This window comes from Natator depressus, chromosome 12 (genome assembly GCF_965152275.1).
Source record: "Natator depressus isolate rNatDep1 chromosome 12, rNatDep2.hap1, whole genome shotgun sequence".
Classification (NCBI taxonomy): Eukaryota; Metazoa; Chordata; order Testudines; family Cheloniidae; genus Natator; species Natator depressus.
This window is the reverse complement of record NC_134245.1, coordinates 43,161,757-43,181,728: the sequence shown is the minus strand read 5'-3', so window position 1 is coordinate 43,181,728 and position 19,972 is coordinate 43,161,757. Positions and strand designations below refer to the sequence as shown.

General features: G+C 46.0%; 1 protein-coding gene across 2 annotated transcripts in view; it reads right to left on the bottom strand.

Annotated features, from left to right (window-relative positions):
- Window positions 1-11,200: 11,200 nt before the first annotated feature.
- AP1G1 (adaptor related protein complex 1 subunit gamma 1) overlaps window positions 11,201-19,972 on the bottom strand; it is a 100,465-nt gene continuing 91,693 nt past the window's right edge. For both annotated transcript variants that reach the window (XM_074969027.1, XM_074969026.1), the window contains exons 22-23: window positions 19,737-19,835; window positions 11,201-11,913 (exon numbers count right to left, since the gene is read on the bottom strand). In XM_074969027.1, the coding sequence (XP_074825128.1) occupies window positions 11,812-11,913; window positions 19,737-19,835 (201 nt within the window). In that variant the 3' untranslated portion in view covers window positions 11,201-11,811. The remainder of the gene's footprint in view (window positions 11,914-19,736; window positions 19,836-19,972) is intronic.

The window sequence follows — 19,972 nt, the reverse complement described above, 5'->3', positions numbered from 1 at the left end:
TGTAGCCGGCAGCGGCTGGCGAAGGAGCGTGGAGCTGCAGGGAGCAGCCACCCGCTGCCCAGGGCAGGCAGGGACACTCGGGAGGGGTGTATGGAGGCAGGGCAAGGGGAGAGACCTGTCCCCAAACATTGGTGGAGCCAGGCCTCCTGGGTCCTGAATTTGCTGGAGCCTGGGCACCACAGGCCCATACATCTCGCAGCCCCCGAGAGCCATGTCAGAGTCCTAAGACAGCATAGCAAAGCTCAGGAGTAAAGAGTTTCTGGCACTAGCCTTCACTCTCATCATCATCTCCAGAAGAGCAGGGACCTCAATAGCACAGATGACAAAACCATTTTGTCAATAAGTGTCCTTTATCAAGATCTCTCTCAAAGTCAACCAGGTGGCCTGAAGAGCTTCCCCAGCACTTGAGAATTGAGACAGCCCTCCTGCTCTTTACAGATCACGCACATCTGGGTTTTGACCTCCCGAAACACAAGGGCAGGTGGCTTTCTTAGTAACCTCATCCATGCTGCTTGCAGTGTCAGTGGCTCCAAGGCAGGGAAAATAGCTAGAGGGGGAAACTGGACCAATGTGTCTGATATTAGGGGAAGCAGCCCAAGAGGTCTAGCCATACCTGATTTCCCCCATCAGCACAGGCACTTAAAAAAATTAACTACATTAAAAAGCAGCACCCAAAAGGTGCAGAGAAAGAGAAATCTGAGAGGACAAGCATTAAGGGCACAGTGCTCCAAGCTCGCTCCACCACCAGCAGTCAAAGGAAAGTGGAGAAAAGTTGGGTTTCCACCCTTGTGGGGGGGAGGCAGGTAACCACAGTGGACACTGCTTTCTGGCCAATACCATGGGCACATTCACCATATGGGGGGGGGGAGGGGGGTTGTCATCCACAAGGAGAATTTCCAAAGGAGGATGCATCAGATTGTAAGTAAAAGTTCACATGCTGGAATATGATGCTGAGGTAAGGGAAGGATGCTGTGGCAAATACCATGACCAGAGAATCAAAAAAGAGCTAGATAAGTTCATGGAGGATAGGTCCATCAATGGCTATTAACCAAGATGGGTAGAGAGGAAAAACCATGCTCTGAGAAGTGTCCCTAGCCTCTGTTTCCCAGAAGCTGGGAATAGGCCACAGGGGGATGGATCACTTGATTACCTGTTCTGTTCATTCCCTCTGAAGCACTTGGCATTAGCCGCTGTCGGAAGACAGGATACTGGGCTAGATGGAGCTTTGGTCTGACCCAGTGTGGCTGTTCTTATGTTTGCTTGTTTTTGGAGTGTTGTGAATGTTATTCTTTTTATGCTGGAAAGGTACTTATCAATGAATAAGGTTTTGCAACATTTCCTTGAGGTGCTCGGACTCTGCAAACAACCAGTCTCCTTTGGAAGTTCATTCTGTGGCCATATCCCTTTGACTCAGAGTACTTTGTCCCCAGCACTCATGTGCTTCACTTTGGGCTTTGTGATCTGCACTGTCCCACAGGAGCAAAACTCTCTTGGCAGTTCAAAGATTGATATTTGGTCTCTTATGCAGCAAGGCACTGGTCCTGGGATGTACATACACTTGTTCCAAGACTGGCCCCCTTTCACAGAATTGCTTTTCAAGTGAGGGGTCTGAGGGAATAGGAAGGTCATGTGAATATGTAAAAGGACATGCTGAGAGATATAAGGGCAACTCGAGTTCTGTTAGGAAGACTCCAAGAATAGAGACAATCAGAATAGAGACAATTTTCCACAGTCCCAGGCAGAGAAGAGTAGCCTGCTGGGAAGGTGGTGGTCAGAATCTCTTATGTGAGGCAAACTCCATTTTGGTGGAGTTGTCAACATGTGATCCTAATGTGGTGCCTGAGACTGACAATGGAGGAAGAGGTGAGAAATGTGGTCCAGATAATGAAGAACAGTAAGGCAGCAGGATAAGCAGAATGGTTAAGGCATATGGGGAAACAAGTGAATTCCAAAGGATTGGTGGAAGTCTATCTTTGTCCCAATACATAAGAAGGGTAGCATCCATTAATGTGGAAACTATCAAAAGATAAGTTATTGTTGCACCGGATCAAGTTACTGGAATGCATCCTGAATATTAGAATTAGGAAAGTTGTGGAACCTGTCCCTGAACAAGAACAGTTCATCTTTAGGAAATGATGAGGAACCATAGATGCCATGTTTGCAATTCATCAAGGGATAGAGAAGTGCCTAGAACAGGGGTGAGCAAACTACGGCCCATGGGCTGGATCTGGCCCCCCAGCTGTTTTAAGACTGCCGTTGAGCCCTGCTGGGGGGTGGGGTCTGGGACTTACGGCGCTTCACGCAGCTCCCGGAAGCAGCAACATGGCCCCCCCTCCAGCTCCTGTGAGCTCCAATGGTTCCCTCTAGTGCTCCAATGGGAGCTGCAGGGGCGGTGCAGCATGCAGAGCCACCTGGCTGCGCCTCCGCGTAAGAGCCAGAGAAGGAACCTGCCATTGCTTCCGGGAGCTGCTTGAGGTAAGTGCCCCTGGAGCCTGCACCCCTGAGCCTCTCCCCATGCCCCAACTCCCTGCCCCAGCCCTGATCCCCCTTCTACCCTCCAAACCCCTCAGTCCCAGCCTGGAGCACCCTCCTGCACCTCAAGCCCCTCATCCCCAGCCCCACCCCAGAGCCTGCACCCCTTCCCGCACCGCAACCCCCTGCCCCAGCCCTGATCCCCTCTCCCGCCCTCCAAACCCGTCGGTCCCAGCCCAAAGCACCATCCTACACCCCAAACTCCTCATCTCTAGCCCCACCCCAGAACCCACACCCCCAGCTGGAGCCCTCACCCCCAGCCCCCTCCCGCACCCTGAACTCCTCATTTCTGGTCCCACCCTGGAGCCCTCACCCCTTCCCGCACCGCAACCGTAATTTTGTGAGCATTCATGGCCTGCCACACAATTTCTATTCCAAGATGTGGCCCTCAGGCCGAAAAGTTTGCCACCCCTGGCGTAGAGCTTTAACAGGATAGCTTCTGGGCTTTTAGAAGACCGAGAAAAGGCATATGATCAAGTAAACAGAAGGATGCTCACAACAGTACTGAGGAAATATTGAGTGTCCAATGATTTAATAACTATGGTGAATGCATAACTGTGATCCAGAGATATTTTGGAATAACAAGCCCCTTTGAAATGGAAGTTGGACTGTATCAGAAGTTGGCCCTCAGTCAGCTGCTGTTTATCATATTGATGGACTATGTCAGCAGGAAGATCCCAAAGGGAAAAGGTGAGAAGCTGGTATAGGCAGATAACATAGCAATAAGGGCATCCTCAAAAGAAGACCTAGATGAAATAGTAAACCAGTAGTATGACCAGCTATGCAAGCATGGGATGAAAGTGAACATGACTAAGACCAAGGTCATGTGGATTAGTAGAGGTACCATAGGAAACTGGATATAGAGATTAATGGAGTAAGACTAAACCCGACTGATCCGTTCAAGTACCGTAGTAGATGGGTTATAGAAGCAGGCATGCTTGAATGTTAGTTTCAGTCCAGCCTGGGGAGTGCTGGACGAGTATGGAATAACATCTCAGGTGTTGTTTCTGACAAGCATAGGGCACTGAGACTGAAAACCCAACTGTACAGAACTGGGGTCCCCCCCAAAGTGTTCAAGATGAGATGTCTTCATGCACTAAAAGGAGTAACATGAAGGTACAGATTTCAAAATGAAAGCATTGGGATGGAAGGCAAAGTCCATGATGTGGCTGACAAAATCCAAGTAGTACAACTTCACTGGTTTGGAGACATACAGAGGATGAATTAAGAGAACCTGGTGAAGACAGCATGGCAGGAGAGGCTGATAGGAAAGCAACCCCAGTGAAAGCCCAGGAAGCAATTGGTGGATTGCGTCAAAGAAGATGGACCTTAATGCAGCCCTGGACAGACAAAGACAGCAGATGCTTGCATGACAGCCTGACCCCAAATGATGGGATATGGGGAAGTAGTAATAAATATATTAAACATAAGACCTAAGACGGGACCTTGAGAAAAAATGGTAAATTATCAATAATAGTGCAGACAAGGCAAAAGTTTTCAATAAATATTTCCATTCTGTATTTGGGAAAAAGCAGATGATGTTATAATATGTGATAATACTCTTCCCATTCCACTAGCGTCTCAGGAAGACGTTAAATAGCAGCTACTAACATTTTAAAATTTGCAGGTCCAGATAATTTCCATCTAAGAGTTTTAAAAGAGCTAACTGGATAGATTACTCAAACATAGATATTGGTCTTCAATAAGTCTCAGAACACCAGAAAATTCCAGAGGACTGGGAGCAAGCGAATGTTGTGCCAATATTTAAAAAGGGTGAACAAGATGACCAGGATAATTAGAGGCCGGTCAGTCTGGCATCAATCCAAGCAAGATGATACAAGATTCAGTTAAGAAAGAAATAAAGGGGGTTAATATAATTCACGTGAATCAACATGGGTTTATGGAAAATAGATCCTGTCAAATTAACTTGATTTTTTTTTTTAATAAGATTAACAGTTTGGTTGATACATATACATAGATTCTGTAAGGCATTTGACTTGCTAACACACAACATTTTGATTAAAAAACTAGAATGATATAAAATTAACATGGCACATATTAAATTGATTAAACACTGGCTAAATGAGGGGCCTCAAAATGTAATTGTAAATATCACCGAGCAGGCGTGTATCTAGTGGGGCCCTACAGAGGTTGGTTCTTGGCCCTGCGCTATTTAACATTTTTATAAATGACCTGGAAGAAAATAAAATAAATTACCAATAAAAAGTTTGCAGATGACACAAAAATTAGAGGAGTGGTAAATAATGAAGAAGAGGGTGATTTGCTTCACCCTGTAAGCTGGGTGCAAGTAACCAATATGAGTTTTAATATGGTTACGTAAAAATATACATCTTGGAACAAAGAATGCAGGACATACTTACAGGATGAGGGACTCTATCCTGGAAAATAGTGACTGAAAACAATTTGGGGGCATGGGTGGCATGTCTAATAGGCAGCGGAAGGCTGTGCCTACTCAAACAGCTCCATGGGGTCCCGCCCACGCTCTGTCCAGAGGGCCCCCACTGCTGCTAGTTGGCCCCAGGCAGGCTGCTCCTCCTCCGGGAAGGGAAGCCTGCTGGGGCAGCTGGGATTTGGGGTAGCTGGGGGGTCCGTGCCACCCAGCACTCCAGGGTTGGGGGGTCCATGCATCACTCACCACTCTGGGGCTGGGGGGCTGCCCGCTCAATACTCTGGGGGCCGCGTGCCTGCCACCCACTCAGTGCTCCGGGGCACTGGGTGGGGGCCGCGTGCCACCCACCGCTCTGGAGGGGCTGTGCGCCACCGGGTGGTCCAGGGCTGGGGAGGTGTGATGCTGTGGCCAAAAGGTTAATGCGATCCTGGAATGCATAAACAGGGCAATCTCAAGGAGCAGTAGACAGATACTACCTCTACACTTGGCACTAGTGCAACTGCTGGTGGAATGCTGTGTTTAGTTCTGATGTCCCCAAATTCAAAAAGGATGTGGATCAGTTGGAGAGGGTTCAGAGTAGAGCCATGAGATTATTAAAGGATTAGAAAACCTGCTTTATAGTGATAGACTCAAGGAGCTTAACCAAGAGACGGTTAAGGTGTGAATTAATTCCTGACTACAAGTATCTATCTGGAAAACAAATATTTAATAATGGTCTCTTTAGTCTAGCAGAGAAAGGTATAATGCCTGGAAGTTGAAGCTAGACAATTTCAGAGTGGCCATCAGGCATACATTTTTAACAGTGAGGGTAATTAACCATGGGAACAATTTACCAAGGGTCATGGTGGATTCCCCATCACTGGCAATTTTTAAATTAAGATTGGATGTTTATCTAGAACAGTGGTTCCCAAACTTTAGCAACCCGTGAACCCCTTTCACTAAATTGTGAAATCTCATGAACCCCCTCTTAAAGACGAATATTTCTAGGGATTTAAGTTTAAATTTCCTCCGCACTCCGTGGGGCTCCTGTTGCTAGTCCGCCCTGGTCAACTGAGCTCCACGGAGCTTGGGCTGCAGGGACCACTGGGGCTTGGGCTGCCAGCCGCAACTGCCCAGCCCCACTCTCCCTGGGGCTCAGGCTGTCAGCCCTGCGCGGAGCGCTGGGGTTTGGGCAGCCGGCTCCCCCACTGACAGGGGCAGGGCTCGGGCTGCCAGCCAACTGAAATAGCAATAGATCTGTAGCCTACTCTGACAACTTTAGGCACATGCCAGGAGATTACTGACCCTAGTTCTCTCTTGCTACATCATTGCTCCCAAATAGGCTTGTCTCAGAGTTATCTTTCAATTGTGCTTTTTGCAATTATTCATCACTTCAAGAACTCTTACAGTGCCAAATGCTTAATCCCTCTCCTATGTGCTGCCATTGCTGAGACGTGCATGCCCTTCTTGCCCTGCTGTACAGACCAGGCTTGCACTGTGCACTTCATTTTCAGGTTATACATTAAGTTTGCTGAGGAAGTGTGTGGCGTTGACAGGGCTAGACTCCATCAGAGAGGAACAATGAAGTTACTATTGCCCTGATTCAGAGGGGTGGGCAAAAAGAAATTGGCTCTCCAAACACGTCTTTGTCTCTTTCTAGAACCATCACTAATGGGTGATTTTACTGTGTTCTGTCCCCCCACTAGAGGATCCCCAGTAGAGGATCTAAGCAAAGCTTTAATCTGGGCAGCTCTCCTGACTGTGCTACTTTGGATTGGAAACAAATTGCAAGGTGCTGTCCCACTGCCAACAGGAAGCACAATGTTGAGCTATTGGCCTGAATTTTCCTGCGAATGCCAAGCTGGTCACAAAAAGGAGGACACCTACAGACCAATGTGCAGATAAGGCTGTTTGCCCCATTCCCTCATTGACACATGCAACCTAAATACAGAGGCTGAAAAGTTTTTTTTCCCACCATAAGCTATTTCTCCACTGGGTTCTCCTATGGGGAAGTTAGGGCAACCAGCATCATCAAGTTCCAGAAACCAATTTCCACCCAAAATGGGACAATGTGAAGGAAAGCTACTGGATTATAGTTCAACACCGTTGTTGTATTGGAGGGGATTTCTGTAATCAGATTATTGTAGGGACACACAATCATGGTACAGTGGGTCTGGACTTCTGCAGAGCAAAACAATCACTGGGTTACTTCATAGATGAAAACAAGACTAGTGTCATACATCACAGGGATAAAGTCAGCAGAGAGCGCACAGCTGGCATTCGCATTGCTTCCCTCCAATGATAATTGGACTGGATACTTCTTCATACCTAGAGATATCAATAATAAAAAAAAGAGGACCAAATATCACAAAGTCCAGACTGAACTATAACAGACTCCAAGAATGGATTGCAGGAGTAATTCCTTACGTACTGCTATTATGGAGAGACTAAGACAAGCCATACCATATGGCCAAGATTCCTGTTTCACCTCTGCAGCGTTCAGTAGCCGCAGCAGTATTGCTATAGCACTGAAGGGGTACAGTTCCTAAGCTTGTTTATGGATTTGTGGCTGGGCAGCCTTCTCTTAGTGAGAAATTTATATAACATTTATAGGTTTAATACGCACCTGTCCTCATTCTGTTAGGCAAGCGCACTGGCAGAATCTGCAAGCTCTGTGGTATTTCCAGTGGTCACTGCTCAGGCTCTTCCAGGTGCCTGGCCTTCTCATGCCCACTAGTGATTAGCCAGGTAGTCATGTGGTTAAAAACCCAGTCCTCTCCCACTACACTTGAAAAAAGTAACAAGACACAGTTTTAAATCACTGAGTATTGACTTTATTAGTCACTTCATAATTTGTTTCAACTGAAAGACAATACACACAGCAGAATTCTAATGCATCCCATGTAAATGTTTACATCTGTTATGCTCCTCACTCACCTCTAAGACTTAGCATTTAATTAAATTTTTTTCACATCTCAAAAATCTGCAATAGTTAGAACGTCATCAGGCTCCCCTCTCAGAAAGGGCTTTTTTTTTTTTTTTTAAATAGAGTCAAGGAGATGGGATTCCATGTAAAATGTAACTTACAACTTCAGGAAAGAAAAAGGACTACAGGAATAAAGTGAGTTCACAGAGGGAAGCATCCAATGGCTCCTCCCCTTACAGCCCCCAAGCAGAAAATGAACACATGGAAAGCACACCAGGAGGTCTAAAAAAAGCCATCCTTGCTGCTCCAGAACCAGGCCTAGGAAAAGGAATGAAATGCCTGTCCCAGATGCTTCAGCATCTTCTGGGTTAAATATCCAAGGACCTGTGTAGGCAGCAGCTACTCACTGCTATTGCTTGAAAGAGTTGTTTACATCAGTTCCATGTGCCGTTCCCCCAAGAAGCTGCACAAAATCAAAATCTCAGGACTTTTACTTGCCTCCTCCCCATCTCCTCTGCCTTCAGCCTAATTCAGCTCCTATTCCTTCTGCTGTCTCATGGCTCAAAGATATTAATACATTCACTAGATGGGGGGGAAAAAATAAAAAGATATTCACCGCCTTCTCCCAGCCCCAAACTCTCTATGCAGAGTGTTAGAAAGGTTAACTTTAAGTCTGTATCCTGCCCTCAGCACTGTCCCCCTGCATTAAAATGGGAAGCATGTCATCAGATGTGGCAGTCAACCAGACATGTACAACTGTCCCATTCCATTGGTGTGAACGTAAACAGTGCTCAAAGCACTTTACAGAGGTGGGCAAGTATTATTACACCCAAGTTACAAACAAGGAAACAGGATGCAGTTTAAGAGACTTGCCCAGGGTCAAGTAGCAAACAAAGGGATTGATCACTAGGTGTGCACAGCGGGTATGACGCTCTCTCTCTGGTATGGTGTAAGCACCATTATCCCTAGCAAGAGGAAGGCAGAGACCTCCAAGGACAACGGAAATGCTTAGCCTCTTCATGATGATTATCTCACAGCCAAAGGATGGCCTCAAACTGAACGTCCTACAGGTGTACAATCCACACCACTCACCCTGCCACATGCATTCTCCTGAACTTAGTCAGGAGACTCAGGACAATTGCACCAAAACTTTGTGTCAAGTGCAGAGAGCTCCATACATATACAAACATCTCTTCCATGGAATGAGGCTGAAGAGGAGCCAAGCACACAGGAGGAATTTATCCCAACAAGCTTTCCATTTGGAAAGCTACTGGCAAAACACATGCTGCTCCAGAGGAGAGGAAGTAACGGCACCTGAAGCAATGAGGTATTCAGCTTCCAGTTGTACAGCAGTCAACAGGCCAGAGTGACCATTGCTTCTGCAGCATCAGCTCTGACCTCACTAATGCCCCAGCATCACTGCTCTTCCTACGAAAAAGGAACTACTGAAGTGCAGCAGTCTTCACAGTAACGAGCGACTTTTTTGTAGCAGGTGCAGCCTTCACTGAGGAGAATGGGAGAGAGTTCGTGGGAACTAAGGCACAGACTTAGCTTGATATCTGAAAGTGTTTCTGAACCAGAGAGATGCCCATCACCACCCTCACTCGTGGCTGAAGTGAATGGGAAGTAACGCTCAACACTTCCAAGAATGGACCCTTATACAGCTATTAAATATCACTGGGCTGCCTGTAACATCACACTTCTGTCTGAAGCAGACACCTCATCCTCAATGATTTGGCCAAGACATTGCTCTTCTTGTAAATGCTACAACCCAGGATCAGTTCTGTTCTCAAGAGAGACACTGTGTGGGTACAGCTTATTCTTCCTATAGTCTCAAGCAGATGCCAATGCCAGCAGAATGCTACAGAGCTTCTATTCTAATCAAAAAGGTCTTAGCTGATCCCCTCCAAATGTTGGAAGGCAAAGAGATGGCCTCCATGACTAAGAGATAAACTAGTGCTGCTGTAGGGACCTACCCATCAATCATACTACAAAGCCTTGTGCCAATTTGACAGTATCATTTAACACCATTTAAAAAAGCAGTCTGAACATAAATCTTTAATGACCACTTTTCAAAGGCAAAGGCAGAGCAGCTCTCTCTACTTTCTCTAAATGCCCAGTGTCCCACACTTGTATGCAGTCTCACAGAGCCCAAGGCTACATAGCCTGCTCTGACCACCCATCAACAGTTGGCAAACATCAGATCCTGCATCCAAATCAGTTACACTGACAGATGGAAATGTAAGACCAGCACCTGGTGTCAGTCCTTTGTGACCACCTGAAGGGTTCAGGTCTCAGGACCACTGACGGGTCATCATCTAGAAGGCTCTAAGGGAGAAGTAAAGCAGATTTGACACCAGTTTCCTTTGAGAAAGCATCAGGGTTGGAGACAAGAGTCTATTCAAAATGCCAATATGCTCAAGGTGAAAATCCAAGGTGTGCCCCCTCCCTTTCCCCAGTCCTACAGGGTGCTCAACACCATACACAGCTGTCCTGTCTTGCACTATGGACCTTGGCTCCCATTCTTCACCTTTCCACAGAGGTTTATGAAGCCACTACTTGGCTGACACTGCATACTAAAAAATGCACAGTGCAGCAATACATAGTTCTTCTCTGGAAATAACTGACATAGCTCTGAAGAGCACTAGACCTCAGGTCTTTGGACCCATATGCTCAAGAAACTGGCCTCCACGCAAAGAACAACTTGCTTAGTTACTTTCAATTTGAGAATAAATGTGGGTGCCATATCAGATTGACATGAACTTCACTGAAAGGGGAGCAAGGAGCAACAGGGTTTCATTACACCACCATTAAGTACAAAGTGGGAAAGGTCTCTTTAAACTGCATGGTCTTTATTTCAGTGCCAGTGTTACAGATACAATATAAACATCCCAGTCAAAAGAATGAACTTGGATGGAATCCAGGGGTCTATGACCGGCTTAGGAAATGAAAGGGGGGAATGGTCTGGAGTAACAGGGAAAAGTGACTTTACAGTGTAGTCTATGCTGAGCCTCCCAGCAGGCAATGGGGCCTTTTATCAAAAAGTGATCTATAGAGTGGAAGATTGCCTTTCTACCCACCTACCACAGCCAACAGTCAAGGGACTGGGCAATTTCAGAGTTTTGACATTTTGGGCATAGGGTGGGTTGGAGCTCTAGGTCTCTAATCCATTGTGATGCTTTCTGGGGAGATAGCTACAGAAAAGCCATTGTGAGTCTGCATGGCTGCAACCAATGAAGGAAAGTGAAGGAAATTGAAGTGTCAGGGCTTCATGTTCAAATATAGCACCAAATCAACTGGATCAGATCTCATCAGCATCACTTTTCCTGCGCTCTGTCCCTGACCTGCTGTCCGTATCATACAGCTAAGGTGTCTGTGTGTATACAGCAATGCACAGAATAGGCCAATAGGAGCCTACAGCCTCTTCACACATTGGAGACACAGAAAGAAAAAGGCAAGACTCCCTAATGGTCTCTGGATAACCTCTTCCCCCAAACCCCAGAAGAAAGTGCCTGAAGATGGTAACCCAGCAAGTAATGACTCAAAACCACCTCACCCACCCCATAGAAAGAAGGCAGCAGAAAGAAGAGACAGCTGCTCACTTGCTGCACGGGGGCAGGAGGGGGGAGAAGAGAAAAAAGTATTTCCTTGCAAGCAATTCCAGTCCTCTCTTCCAAGCAAGCTGTATGTTTCTTAGGGGGAAGGGCAATGTTGCTTCTGGCTGTGAATGCATGGGGGAGTGCAGAGCAGCCTCCACAAGCAGCAAGCCTCATCAGCGGAGGGGAGGAAATTAGTCTTAACAGATATGCTTCAAAAATCAGCAATCACTTCAGGAAGATTCCTCCTCATCAGCAGGTCTCATTGTTCCCCAGGTCCATGGTGCAGTTTGGGGGATTGCCAGGGATCAACCTTCTTCCCAGAGTTCCTCTGATTGGGTGGGGTGAGTAAGAATGGTGCCAGAGCCTCACTGCCAGGACTGAGGGGGGAAGTTGTTGACTTCTGCTAGATCCTGCATTGCTGAGCCCTTGTGATTATAGGTCAACTTGATCCGCATACGTAGTTGTTGCTATAAGAGAGGAAAAAACAAGATCAGGGTCTTCAGTAAACCCCAAACTCACAATCCCTCCCACAACCTCTCTCACTCTGTGGAACCTGATCAATCACCTCTGGAGGAGGTAGGGATACAGCACTAGCACTGTCCCATCCTGTGGGCACACTTGGGTCACATGGGCTGCTAGGATGTGTCTCACAGGCAATTAATCTGGTGGGATGATACTCAGTTAAAGCCAATGCTGATCTAAAACAGGCTAGAGCTTTCTAATCTTCCAGTCCCTCTCATGGAAACCTGTCGAAGCCTTAGAGCACAGCTTTTTTCCAATCTGTGCACCCCCACAGGACTCAGTCTGCTCTGTCCCCATCCTTCTCCTCCACCCTGTACACTTCAAGACAGCCGACCAGCCCCAGCTAATGAAGAGTGCAGAAGGCAGGTCTGGCGGCTGCTGGCCAGCTCTTGGGCTCGCAGGCTCTGTGGGACAGGTCCCCTGTCTAAGTTCTTGCATTTCCTCCGCTTTCCTCTGCTGCTTATTGCACAGTCTGCAGGGCAGGCTCTGTCTCAGGTCCCTGACTGTACTCCATGTGACACTATGTAAATTTAAGTATCCAATTTCCATACAACCCTAAACTTTGACTTTAAAACTGGAAAAAGGCATCAGCTGGACAGCCCTGAGGAATGAAGCTGTTTGGAAGCCTGGCCCTGCTGCTGCCTGATAGGTAAACAGACACTGCCCTGCCAGCCCGCCAACCCACTACAGGTGAGGGGGCAGCAGTTCAATCTCCATTGCCCATGCAGTTCCTAGCTTGTCACCAATTAATGCAAGGCCTAGTGATTTGTGAGGTGGGGGCCAGAACTGAAACCAAACGCATCTTCTATGGGGCCAGACGTCTGTGAGATGGAAATAATTCTTTATCCCTACCAAGCTGGGCAGGGTTCAGCTTGGTGACCCACAGGTGAAAGGTCTGGAGCCCACCAGCAATGCCCTGAGGTACCCTGTCCAAGGGGACATGCCGTATAGATCTATTATAGACTATTGCCAATGAGTTATATTAAAAGGACATTGAGGTTTGCACAGCCAAGCTCTCAAAAATCAGGACGTGCCAGAATTAAGGCTGCCTCGGCAACTGTAATTCTACTTACTCCCTTGCCTTATGATACCGTCTTTAATTACATGAGCACATACTATTTATTCCACAGGACCCCGGCCTTATTCAAATGCATGACCTCACTTGACAGGGCTGAAGAGGAAACAGCTTCAAGAACCATGAGAAAGGGGACATCCCCCTCCCCCGAAGCAGTAGGGAATACAGTGCTACTAAAGCTCAGCTCTTAGCAGCTACATGGGAAAGGGGAATTGTGTTTCTTTTTCCAGGCCTGTACTGAACCTCTGCAAGCACTGCAGAGAAGTGGCTCCAAATTTCTCTCTCCATGCTCTAAACTGTGGCTCCAAAGGGCAACTCTGTTAAGGTTTATATTTGATCATGAACTGAATGTGCCTGTGAGCACATCCTGTGAAGTATCTGAGTCAGACCCACCACCTACCCTACAGCCCTTGGAGCAGCTGAGAGCTGGCCCTTCCCTGCTGAAGATGCTCAGCAGCTCCCTGGCAGGCTGCCCACTGTATTGGAAGGAAGAGACACGTCTGCTAGGCTGTGGGAGCCCCTGGGAGAATAGAACAGGAGCTTAACTGTCTGTCCCTGAGCTTTGGGGAGAGCCCCAAGACAGGACACCTCTTCCCACCCCCAGCATAGCCAAGAACCAGTTACCACTCCCTGATTCTGTGTCCAGCCCTGGGGTACATTAAAGCAGAGCAGAAATTGTTTTAAGTTACACCAGCTGGCTATGGCTGAAGGCACCATATGCCATCTAATAAACAGCCAGAGCCCAGCATGCTCCAATCAATTCCTCTGTCCCCAAAGCACCCCATGGGAGACCCACAAGGAGCTGATGGTCTGGTTCTCCACCCTCCGGGGATTCCGCAGCAAGGAACATGTGTGGCCTCCATTGCCTTGTGAGAGCTGAGCAGCGCAAGGGAGCACAACAGGACAAAGAATCCGGCCTAAAATACAGAGTGTGGCCTTTGACCTCTTTGAAATAATATATCCAGCCTCCGCCTAAAGAGGCTGGGCGTCACCAGTACAGGGTACTGTTTGGCCAATACTGGCCGGTAAATTACATGTTCCTGACATTTAATGTTGCTCTGACAAGCTTGCCATTTTGCTAAAAAAAAGTGGGACTCTATGGGAATCAAATAGCCTTACTCATTAACTGTGCACCAAAAGAAACCAAAGAAAAACAGGCAATTTCATCCAAGCCTTCCACCATCTCAGAAAGTCCATTCCACAGGCCCCCAGTGGTCAGCTTTAACCTGCAGCAAAGGTGGCCCATGCCAAACTACAGAGCAGTTACCAGGTTTTGAGTGCTTACAAGGAAACAAACCACTGGAAATGGCTCCTGGATAACGTGCCATTAATGCTGATACCCTTTCCTCAACACACCCAAACCAATTAGTCTCTGTTCTGGACCGACTCCTGCAAAGCTGTATTTACAGACGATAACTGAGCATAAGGTGCCAGTAATGGAAATGATGCAGGGTCAGTTTTAGAGAGTTTTGGTCAAAAGTATGGAACAGCCAAACACTATTTTGCCACACAGGGTTGGTCTTCACTGAACAGTTACATCAGCATAACTATGTCTCTCAGGGGTGTGAAAAATCCACACCCCTATAAGATGTAGCTATGCTGACTTAACCCATGGTGTAGACAGCACTAGATCGACAGAAAAATTCTGTTGCCTCTCGGGGAGGTGGATTACCTACAGCACCAGAATCCCTCCCGCCAGTGTCTACGCTGAAGCACTGTAGCAAGTGAAGCTGTGCCACTGTAGCATTTTAAATGTAGACAAAGCCTTAGCATCTAGAAGTGGCCTCCACAAACTGAAATTTTAAGAAAATACATCCCCTCCCACATGCATTTCTGTTCCTAGATGGTATCTGGAACAGATACATTGTGGCACTCAGCATCTACATAGATACAACTAACAAAACCCCAAACTCAAGCGCTTAGAAGGAAACTTCAAAATCACAGAATTGTAGGACTGGAAGGGACCTCAAGAGGTCATTTAGTCCCCTGCACTCAAGGCAGGACTAGGCATTATAGACCATTTTGTTTATCTCAGCTGCTCTTAAAAATCTCCAGTGACAGAGATTCCACAACCGCCCTAGGCAATTTATTTCAGTGCTTAACCATCCTGACAGGAAGTTTTTCCTAATGTCGAACGTAAACCATCCTTGCTGCAATTTAAGCCCATTGCTTCTTGTCTTGTCCTCAGAAGTTAAGGAGAAGAACGTTTATCACTCCTCCTTGTAACAAATTTTTTATATTCTGGAAAATTGTTATGTACCCCCTCAGTCTTCTCTTCCTTTACTCATTTTTGCTGCTATTCTCTGGACTTTCTCTGATTTGTCCACATCTTTCCTAAATGTGGTGCCCAGAATAGGGGATAATAATCCAACTGAGGCCTAATCAGCGTGGACTACAGCAGAACAATTACTTCTCATGTCTTGCATATAACACTCCTGCTAATACATCCCAGAATGATGTTTGCTTTTTTTGCAACAGCGTTACACTGTTGACTCAGTTTTAGCTTGTGATTTGCTATACTCCCAGATCCCTTTCCATAGTACTCCTTCCTAAGCAGTCATTTCCCATTTTGTATGTGTGCAACTGATTGTTCCTTCCTAAGTGAAGTACTTTGCATTTGTCCTTATTGAATTTCATCTTATTTACTTCAGACCATTTCTCCAGATCATTTTGAATTTTAGTGCTATCTTCCAAAGCACTTGCAACCCCTCCCAGCTTAGTATAGTCCACAAACTTTATAAGTGTACTCTCACCCACCTTATAGTAGCATGTCTAGGTTGTATTTCCCTAGTTAGTTTATGAAAAGGTCATGTGAGACCATATCAAAAGCCTTACTAAAGTAAAAATATACCACATTTATCACTTCCCCCATCCACGAGGCTTGTTACCCTGTCAAAGAAAGCTACTAGGTTGGTTTGACCCGATTTGTTCTTGACAAATCCACACTGATTGTTACTCATCACCTTATTATCTTCTAGGTGTCTGCAAATTGATTGCTTAATTATTTGCTCCATCATCTTTCCAGATACTGAAGTTAAGATAACTGGTCTGTAAGTCCCCGGGTTGTCTTTCCCCCTTTTTATAGATGGGCACTATATTTGCCCTTTTCCACTGCTCTGGAATCTCTCCCACCTTCCATGACTTCTATGATGAGATTACTGATTCTGTGGATGAAGGGAAAGCAGTGGATGTATTGTTTCTTGACTTTAGCAAAGCTTTTGACACGGTCTCCCACAGTATTCTTGTCAGCAAGTTAAAGAAGTATGGGCTGGATGAATGTACTATAAGGTGGGTAGAAAGTTGGCTAGATTGTCGGGCTCAACGGGTAGTGATCAATGGCTCCATGTCTAGTTGGCAGCTGGTGTCAAGTGGAGTGCCCCAGGGGTCGGTCCTGGGGCCGGTTTTGTTCAATATCTTCATAAATGATCTGGAGGATGGTGTGGATTGCACTCTTAGCAAATTTGCGGATGATACTAAACTGGGAGGAGTGGTAGATACGTTGGAGGGCAGAGATAGGATACAGAGGGACCTGGACAAATTGGAGGATTGGGCCAAAAGAAACCTGATGAGGTTCAATAAGGATAAATGCAGGGTCCTGCACTTAGGACGGAAGAACCCAATGCACAGCTACAGACTAGGGACCGAATGGCTAGGCAGCAGTTCTGCGGAAAAGGACCTAGGGGTGACAGTGGACGAGAAGCTGGATATGAGTCAGCAGTGTGCCCTTGTTGCCAAGAAGGCCAATGGCATTTTGGGATGTATAAGTAGGGGCATAGCGAGCAGATCGAGGGACGTGATCGTCCCCCTCTATTCGACATTGGTGAGGCCTCATCTGGAGTACTGTGTCCAGTTTTGGGCCCCACACTACAAGAAGGATGTGGATAAATTGGAGAGAGTCCAGCGAAGGGCAACAAAAATGATTAGGGGTCTGGAACACATGACTTATGAGGAGAGGCTGAGGGAACTGGGATTGTTTAGTCTGCAGAAGAGAAGAATGAGGGGGGATTTGATAGCTGCTTTCAACTACCTGAGAGGTGGTTCCAAAGAGGATGGTTCTAGACTATTCTCAGTGGTAGAAGATGACAGGACAAGGAGTAATGGTCTCAAGTTGCAGTGGGGGAGGTTTAGGTTGGATATTAGGAAAAACTTTTTCACTAGGAGGGTGGTGAAACACTGGAATGCGTTACCTAGGGAGGTGGTAGAATCTCCTTCCTTAGAAGTTTTTAAGGTCAGGCTTGACAAAGCCCTGGCTGGGATGATTTAATTGGGGATTGGTCCTGCTTTGAGCAGGGGGTTGGACTAGATGACCTCCTGAGGTCCCTTCCAACCCTGATATTCTATGATTCTATGATTGACTTTTCAAAGATAATTGCTAAGAGCTCAGATATCTCCTCAGTCAGCTCCTTGAGTATTCTAGGATGTATTTCATCAAACCCTGGTGACTTGAAGACATCTTACTTGTCTAAGTCATTTTTAACTTGTTTCTTCCCTATTTTAGCCTCAGATCCTCTCATTTTCACTGGCATTCACTATGTTAGACGTCCAATCACTGCTAAACTTTTGGATGAAAAAACAAAAAAAAAGTCATTTAGTACTTCTGCCATTTCCACATTTTCTGCTATTGCTTCCCCCTCCCATCCCCTTGAGTAACGGGCTTACCCTGTCCTTGGTCTTCCTCTTGCTTCTAATGTATTTGTAGAATGTTTTCTTGTTACCCTTTATGTGTCTAGCTAGTTTAATCTTATTTTGTGCCTTGGCCTTTCTAATTTTGTCCCTACATACTTGTGCCATTTTATACTCATCCTATGTAATTTGACCTAGCTTCCACTTTTTGTAGGACTCTTTTTTGAGCTTCAGATCATTGAAAATCTCTTGATTAAGCCAATGTGGTTTCTTGCCATACTTCCTATTGATAGTTTCCTATTGTGGCCTTAATAATGTGTCTCTAAAAATCTACCAACTCTCTTGACATCACAGGAGACAAAGTCAGAGCAGTTGAGAGGAAGGGATTTTTAGTCAAAATGTTTAAAACTGCTTAATTTCATTCTTTATAAACACACATTAAACTCCAAGCACTATGAACACTCCAGTGAAAGCCTGTCTTTGCTCAAGATTAAGGATCAAGTAAGTTTTCAATGTACATCTGAGACGCTAGAAAATGCTCCAGCAGGAAAGACCAGGGTTGGCATTCCTAAGGTTAAAAAGGCACCATCCTTTCAGGTTACCTTCATACATCAGAGAGCCAGTGTACAAACCCAATATCCATTTCCTTTGTAAGCCACCGCAATAAAGATTCTGCACTCAGAACTTGTTTAACATTCTGCGTGTGAGGCCTGAAACAGAAGAGACCCCAGGACCTTTTGCCAAAGGATGAACTGGCTCTACGGGGACAACAGGAGCGCATGCAGTAAGGTCAAAAGATAATTAAGTCCAAAGCTGACTGTGAGGATTTACAAGGGATCTCACTAAACTGGGTGACTGGGTGGCAAAATGGCAGATGAAATTCAGTGTTGATAAATGCAAAGTAATGCACATTGGAAAAACTAATCCCAACTATACATCCAAAATGATGGGGTCTAAATTAGCTGTTACCACTCAAGAAAGATCTTGGAGTCATTGTGGATGACTGAAAATATCCGGTCAATGTGCAGCGGCAATCAAAGAAGCTAACAGAATGTTAAAAACCATTAGGAAAGGGACAGATAAGACAGAAAAATCTCATAATGCCACTATATAAATCTATGGTGCCACCCACACCTTGAATACTGAGTGCAGTTTTGGCCATCCCACCTCAAAAAAGATTATTAGAATTGGAAAAGGTGCAGAGAAGGGCAACAAAAATTATTAGGGGTATGGAACAGCTTCCATATGAGGAGAGAATAAAAGACTGGACTGTTCATCTTAAAAAAAAAAAAAGACTAAAGGGGTATATGATAGAGGTCTATAAAATCATGACTGGTGTGGAGAAAGTGAATAAGGAAGTGTTATTTACTCTTCCTCATAACACAACAACTGGGGTCATCCCATGAAATTAATTGGCAGTAGGTTTAGAACAAACATAAGGAAGTACTTCTTCACAAAAGGCACAGTCAACTTATGGAACTTGTTGCCGGCTATGTTGTGAAGGCAAAAAGTATAACTGGGTTAAAAAAAAAAAATAGAGAAGTTCATGGAGGATAGGTCCATCAATGGCTATTAGCCAAGGTGGTCAGGTATGCAGCCACAAGCTCTGGGTGTCCCCTAAACCTCCGACTGCCAGATGGCACTGGATGACAGGGGATGTACTACTCAATTGTCCTGTTCCGTTCACTCCCTCTGAAGCACCTGGCATTGGCCACTCTCAGAAGACAGGATACTGGGCTAGATGGACCTTTGATCTGACCCAGTATGGCTGTTCTTATGATAAGTCATTGGATTCACCCAGGAAAAAGGTCTGTTTTTCCATAGCCCTTTTCTGACTATAACTACACTACACTGCCAAGGTGGGTGAAGTAATATCTTGTCTCTCTAATATCTTGAAAACATGGCTACATCAACACTGCAACCATAACTACACTGTCCCACCACCAGTGATCATTCCCCAGGAACAAGCCCGAAATCTCTGCTCGAGAACACACAGCACTAAACCCCCCAGTCTCCCAAACAGCCATAAGAACCAGGCTCAGGGATTCCTTCTACCAGTGGACTGCTCACCTTCTGTGGGTTCAGAACTTTGATGACCTGTGTGATGTTCCCCGTGTTAAATGCTGGGATGATGCTGCTGCTGGGAGACAGGAGCTGCAGCTGGAATGTCTGAAGAAAAGGGAAAAGACTTTCAGAAAGCTGATTACACCAAGCATTTAGCAGATACAGCTACACTGCCACCCCAGGTGGGGAAGGAAAGACCATCTCCTGCTGTTTACAGCAATGGTGAAAGCACTACTGACTGC